Source organism: Convolutriloba macropyga, chromosome 3, assembly GCF_964194025.1.
Source record: "Convolutriloba macropyga chromosome 3, txConMacr16.3, whole genome shotgun sequence".
NCBI classification, from domain to species: Eukaryota; Metazoa; Xenacoelomorpha; order Acoela; family Convolutidae; genus Convolutriloba; species Convolutriloba macropyga.
The window spans coordinates 22,134,532-22,140,977 of NC_134470.1; the positions used below are offsets into that span (position 1 = coordinate 22,134,532).

The window sequence follows — 6,446 nt, forward strand, 5'->3', positions numbered from 1 at the left end:
CCTTTTAATGTGTCATCCGCTTTGTTGCTTTATTCGCTGTGTGTGGTACAACATTTGTTCACAGCCTTGTAAACATTTGGTATTCAATTCTTGTCTGAGCGACCTTAAAAGAAAGTGGGTAACGCCTCTAAGATGTCTCGAGCTACTCCAAATTTAGTTGGAATGTCGTATTAAGTACATTTGAATAACGCTGAAGAACTAACTGCATTAGCTATTTGGAATGTTTTGCTAATGCCTGGATCTATTTCAGCTATCTACCACAATCTCCAATTTTAGATTTAGATGGTATCTTGTTAGAGCGAGATGTTTTAATTTCGACCTGCACAGATCCATGTAGGACCAATGTTACGCCCTAGAAGGTCAACCGAGAGCTGAAGTTTATTGGTCGCTTGTTTTAACAGTGGTAAATGCTGCGACTAGCATAAATCGCCCAGAATTAATTTCAGTTGCATTGAAGTTGGGTTTGTCGCATTCCTGTCAGAAAAATGAGCACTGGTTTGGGTGATCACGAATTGCAGAAGGATTGTCATTTGACAGCCGATGTGTCCTGCAGTCATTGCAAACTGATTGCAGTTGAAGGGGTCTATATCTTGTCACCGGCACATCTGGACCCGGACCAGAGGCAGGAATGCGAATGGGGCGATGACATGCGCGAATCGTTTGCGTTCGTAGCAAGTCCGACGGTCTTGCCTGACTGGATCAAAGAGCGACTGGAGCATAGCAATTGGACAAAAGGAAAGCTTTACTGTCAAAAATGCCAACTCCATATTGGGTCGTTCAATTTTACAAACGAAATGAAATGTTTGCATTGCAGGCAGACTTTTGGATCTTCAATTTACTTTCTTTGTGGCAATGTTAGCATCACATATAGCAATAATAACAGTATCAGCAACCCCGAAATTGGATCGCAGCCAAGTGGAAGCGAGATGTTGGCAAGTCAACCGATTCCTTGTCAACAACCTCCGCCACCATCCAGCCTTCCGTCTTCGTCCTCCTCGTCGTCTGGGTGCAACTTTGGATTCCATCAGAACCATTCGACATCGCCGTTTGTGAATCCGCCCAACGTGTCACCTTTGCACGATCCTTTCCACCCCGAATCACCGACAATCAGTACTCTCAACCTAGCAACTGGTGATGCGGATACGTTTGATCAAAATTACGATAGAATTTGTGCGGAGTTGAGTCTTATCATTGATCCATTACACCCAGACAACTTACGCATATCTTCGGACGAGTCCTTGCCGCATAATTTAAGGCCAGTCAGGTCTTCTCCAAACAGTCTTGTGTCATTAGGCAGCAATGAAGCAGTCGCTGATGAAACCGATATCATTCTATCTCGGTTTCTATCCGACTTTGATTCTGATCATCTCGCGTCTCCGGAATTCTCTTCAATTCGCTCCTGTTTTCCGACATCGAACGTGTCGGCTCCTTCGTCTTCACATCAGCGTCGTCATAGCATGTCGTTATCTAGTTTTGAAGCGGCTCTGAGTCATGTTGGTTCCGATCATGCACACCGTAACAGCAGTCACGGTGGAGTGGAAGCAACAACAACCACAAGTTTCTTCGTGTCGACACACGAAACAACAATGAATCAGCTGAACAGGCGAATTAGACGAAACGCCGATCTGGCGGTTAGCGCTTCCAACTCACCCTCCTCTCGACGTCGTCCTCTCGGTCACCCAAGAATGCTTCAGAACTCGGAGGAGGTACAGACAAGTGGAACAGCGAGTTACCCTTCTTTATCAGCAGAAGCAGGATCCAATGACAGTCCAAACAGCTCGGACGAGGAAATCTATTCCACAGACTTAGCTCGAGAACACCAATGTCCAATATGTTTAGACATTATGTACTACCCGGTTAGTTGCAAGCCATGCCATCATAAGTTCTGTGGCTTCTGCTTGAAGACACAAGCTTGTGAGAGCGTAGCAACAACAACCAAGTGCGCAGTTTGCAGGTCGTATATTCATCACGTGGTAGAGCTGAATGATTTAACTGCCAAACTAAAAGAGTGTTTCTCTAATGCATACCGCAAGCGCGCCAAGCAGATCCAAAGTAGAAATTCCAGTTTCTCCGGCACTCCGTCAGTGGCCAACTTGGATTCTCTCCCGTTTCCTGGATTCCACGCAGGGAGGAACTCGTACCAAATCTGTTGTTGTATTGCCTACATTCACGCGTCCAAACACAGGAAGAAGTACATGGCAATTTTGCAAGCGCTGCTCTACTTCGTAGTGATTGGTTTGCCTATTTTTACTCTAATCATTGCCACAGTTTTTTCACAATGAGATAGGCTGAAGTGTATTTTAATGTAAAAAACTGTTAACTGTTTATTACCATTTTCCGAAAAAAACTTTATCAATTTTTGGCAAAAACATGGTTCAAATAAATGTACTAATTATTGATACATTTGTCTGTTCATCTTTATGGCCAGATCAAATTGAAGAAACTTGAACTTTTTGACACACATTCTGATTTAATAAGCAAATGGACTTAATTCGATTTTGCTGGACAGATAAAAATAGAAAAATATTCCTTGTTTTTACTTCAAAACCTGTTTATTCTGAAAAAGTTTAAAAAGGTTTAAAGGTTTAAAATTATGGAAAATGGACACAATAACGCAAGTTATGCGTTGTTATTCCTCTTCAATCGCAACTGCAGAACAAAGTGTAAAAGTTTGGGGCTATTATATAACAATATGTTTAGATTAGTTTAGAGTGTATAGGTTTTTAATGTGTATTGATACTTAATGTTGGTTAGTTACTCTGTTACTTTTCTCTATGGTTATTTCCAAACGTGGCTACTTTCCATCCAGCAGTTAGATATAATTGATTGATAGATTGGTTATTATTAGTTAGTGTACCTGCAGGCAATGCTCCTCCCACTCAGTTTGGGTCCAATAATTTATTCACTTGTAGTAACGAAATTATTTATGTAAGTTAGGTTAATTTAGCTAGCTACCTATTCATTACACTTTTCTTTCAAAATACAAACTTTACGAGCCATCGTTTTCCCACAATTCCCAAAATTGTAAAGAATTTACAAGTGATGAAAGAATTTACAAGTGATGGTAAGTGTATAGTTAACCACCAGGAGTAAAGTTTTGCAAAGCAGTCTACGTCAAAGAAAGTGACAAAAAGTTTGGATACGACGTAATTAGCGTATTGTAGATGTTCATTTTTGTCGGCTATAGGGCAATCTATATACATGGCCGTTTTTCACAAAACAATTCTTATCAAGTCCTAGAAAAACGGCGGTGCCATATAAAAAGCTCCTCTCGTGTAGATTTGAAATGCAAAGAGTTGTTGAAAGTTTTTGAGAGTGGCACCAAAAAGATGGATGTCGGGATTCTTGTTGTGATACTTCAATGTGATGTTGGCTTGTGTCCCGTTGTTTCAAACCCTACTGCAACTCCCTATTACTTAACATCAATAAAATTACTCTCGCAGCAATTGTCAGCTCCATTAATTAAACACTAGGTTTCATCAAATTATAGTTTTCTTTTTGAGAGAAACTTACGGGTTCAAATTATATGGTGACTGAAACAAGATTTTCAATGCCTGAAAATGGTTAAAGAACAGTTTTTAATTGAGAAATCTTAGATGTTCCCGAAAGATTACTCTGTAATTAAAGCAAATATAAACAGAATTCCAATTGGATTGTATCTAAAACTATAACCTTCTACTGACAACCAAGCAAAATAAAGTTGAAGGATGCGTATTTTATTGTTCAGACTGAACAAGTCTATCCAAGCTTTCAATTGCTCAACCAATTAGATCAAAGTCCAACAGCTATCTATCTATCTCCCCATAAGAGCAAAATTTCCGCATGCCCGCTGAACACATTTCACAATACAACTATAGTAATCCTTTCACACGAAAGTTATAATTAAGACCAATTATTTCAGCGGTGTCAGGACAATTTACCCATTTCCATTTTACCCAATGCCATTATACCCAATGCCAATATAGCAAAAGCTGTGGACAAATTGTTCGTACTCCAACACATCATTTTTTGCGTGAATGCCGTGACTTGCTGGACTTTGTAGTTTCCTTTAGGAATGCTATTCAGAATTACCATCCTCACTTGATAGGGGGTCGGCACTCTTAATTAAATGCATTATTCAGTTGGTCCCACTCAACAACTCGGGGGTCTGGAAATTCTTAATAACGGGTGGAATGGAGCCATTGTGAAGATTCTATTTTGCTTGAATAATCCTGCAACAATTATCCAGAGAAAAAGTACAACATTTAATTCAGTGGGTTCAAAATCTTGGAACTTTACCAGGATGAAATTTTCCGAACACAGGGCCATTAAGAGTTACTTAATTTGTTTCAATTTAAATGGTTCTCCGCCTCTGAGGGGATCAACAATTGGGAAGAGATCTATTTGACGTCTTTCTTGATGCGCTTTATTGATCATTTTCAGTTATTTTATGCAAATTTTCCATGTGTATTTTCAGCTGTTTGATCCGTTTCGCGTTTCACAATTGAGATCGAATTAATAAAATATGAGAAAAACTATATCAAATAGTCCATTTCTGTCAATGTTTGAGTTCAAAAGTGCGTCCGGTTCACTAGTTTCAAATTAAGAATACGGCACGTTACGAATTGGCGCCGCAACACACGACCTATGTTTTCAATTGTTTACGGTCAGTGGTTTTCGATAAATCACGAAATTCTCCTAAACATGTTTAATGTTTATACTCATTAATGTTTAAATTTTTAAATTATATTCTTTCATAAAATGATTGGCCGAAGTGCACTCTGAATTAAGCAATCAAATTTGAGACAATGACAAATGCGATTTTTGCGAAATTGTGCAATTTGTTAATGAAGTTGGATGCATAAAAATTTAGTGTGCTTAGTAATTGCTCTCGAAAAATGTTTGGGACAAGTATTGTAAACGTGTTTTTTTAATGCAAAATTTATGCTTGACTGTTTTTGCCCTTTTTTCTAGGTTTTTTTTGCCTTCACGCCCCAGTTTAATATTGAGTGGTCTCAATTGCTCTCCTCGTTTGTTGCTATTATAAAAGCGACCTTGAGCTTTTATAATAGGGCTTTGAACCCCTATGAGTTTTTGCACCCATAAAAAGCTACACCACTAAATTAAATTGTACCCTACCTGTCGTTTGAGAGCAATGGATTTACCGTTAGTAGGTTTACGAGACATTTTGCAGTTACGAGGAAACGTCATTAATTTAGTTGAATAGGTAATTATTTTAATTCTTTGGCACCTTTTTTTTCTTCGCATCAATTTATCTAGGGATTGCATGATTTTCGTTTTGGTTCTCTGTTTCTACCAAATTATCAAGGATTGCGTGATTGTCGTTTTGATTATTCTTTCCAACAACAGGAATCTTGAACAAAGGCTGAAATTAACAATTTACCAATTCAGAAAATGTTACCTAATTAAGGAAAGCAATCAGAAGCTTTGATTTTGGCGGTGCAAACTTAGAAAACAACTTTAGACGAGAGTGGAGTTCTGAAATAATTCAGCTCACAGTGAATAAAGACACGCATAGATTATCAAGTTGTTACTATAAAGGTTGATGGCGACAAATAAAACGGGTAGACAGATTTCTCAATTTCTGTGCTCGATTACCAAAAATTTTCCTTACTAATTTTTGGAAGCTAATAGTTTGTTAGTACTCACTGAGTGTCATGCACATTGGAAATACAAGCACATTTGGAAAAGAAAATTGATCCTTGAATGACAACAAGTTTTTTTAAAACTCAAATTTACCGGTCTTTTGACTTTTTCTCCGTTTTTGTTTTGCTAATGAGGATCTGTTCAGCTATAAATTTGCATTAAAAAATAAAGAGGAATGAAGTTGGAAAGCAACGAGTTTCTTTGTTGATGCGTTTAGAAATGGTCAGTTCGGGTTCGATGCAAAGCTTATCTTGTACAATGTAAACATATTGAAAAAAAGACTTACGTGAAGAATAACAATTTGTTAATGGATAGATGGAATGAGAGATCGAATGTTAAGGTAGAATGAATAGGTTCGGTGTGTAAATGTGCATTCTCACATAAAGTTCCGACCTCAGTGATCCACATTTTGTTCATTTTGTTACCTAATTGTCTAACCAATGAGGAAGAGTTAGCAAACTTCACATACTGTTGGAAAAAATTAGTATGAGTAAAAAAGGTACCACTGTATGAAATTAGTAATAAAGCATTGAGGACCGATGAGATCTACCATTAATGAGACTAACGACAGGACCACCAACAAAATCTGATAACAGACAAACATTATTTACGACAAAAACTTATGTCTATATTCTAACAAACACTTAATAAGAAAGTCAAAATAGCATCAGATAAAACCTAAATTAAAAGAAATAGCTTTTTATACACTAGAAAAGATTTGTGACCTCTCCTTACTGAGAGTTTGTAGGAAGTGAATAAAAAAGCACAAAATAGGCTCATTTCAAAAATACGTTTGTTTC

At 37.8% G+C, this 6,446-nt stretch overlaps 1 protein-coding gene across 1 annotated transcript; it reads left to right on the forward strand.

Moving 5' to 3' along the window:
* Nucleotides 1–50: 50 nt before the first annotated feature.
* On the forward strand, nt 51–2,435 carry LOC142336063 (uncharacterized). The gene has a single exon (XM_075384565.1). The coding sequence runs from the start codon at nt 486–488 to the stop codon at nt 2,280–2,282; it is 1,797 nt and encodes a 598-aa protein (XP_075240680.1). The 5' UTR covers nt 51–485; the 3' UTR covers nt 2,283–2,435.
* Nucleotides 2,436–6,446: the final 4,011 nt, after the last annotated feature.

Coding starts and splice junctions, on each gene's coding strand:
- LOC142336063 (XM_075384565.1), top strand. CDS start 486: ATGAGCACTGGTTTGGGTGATCACGAATTGCAGAAGGATTGTCATTTG.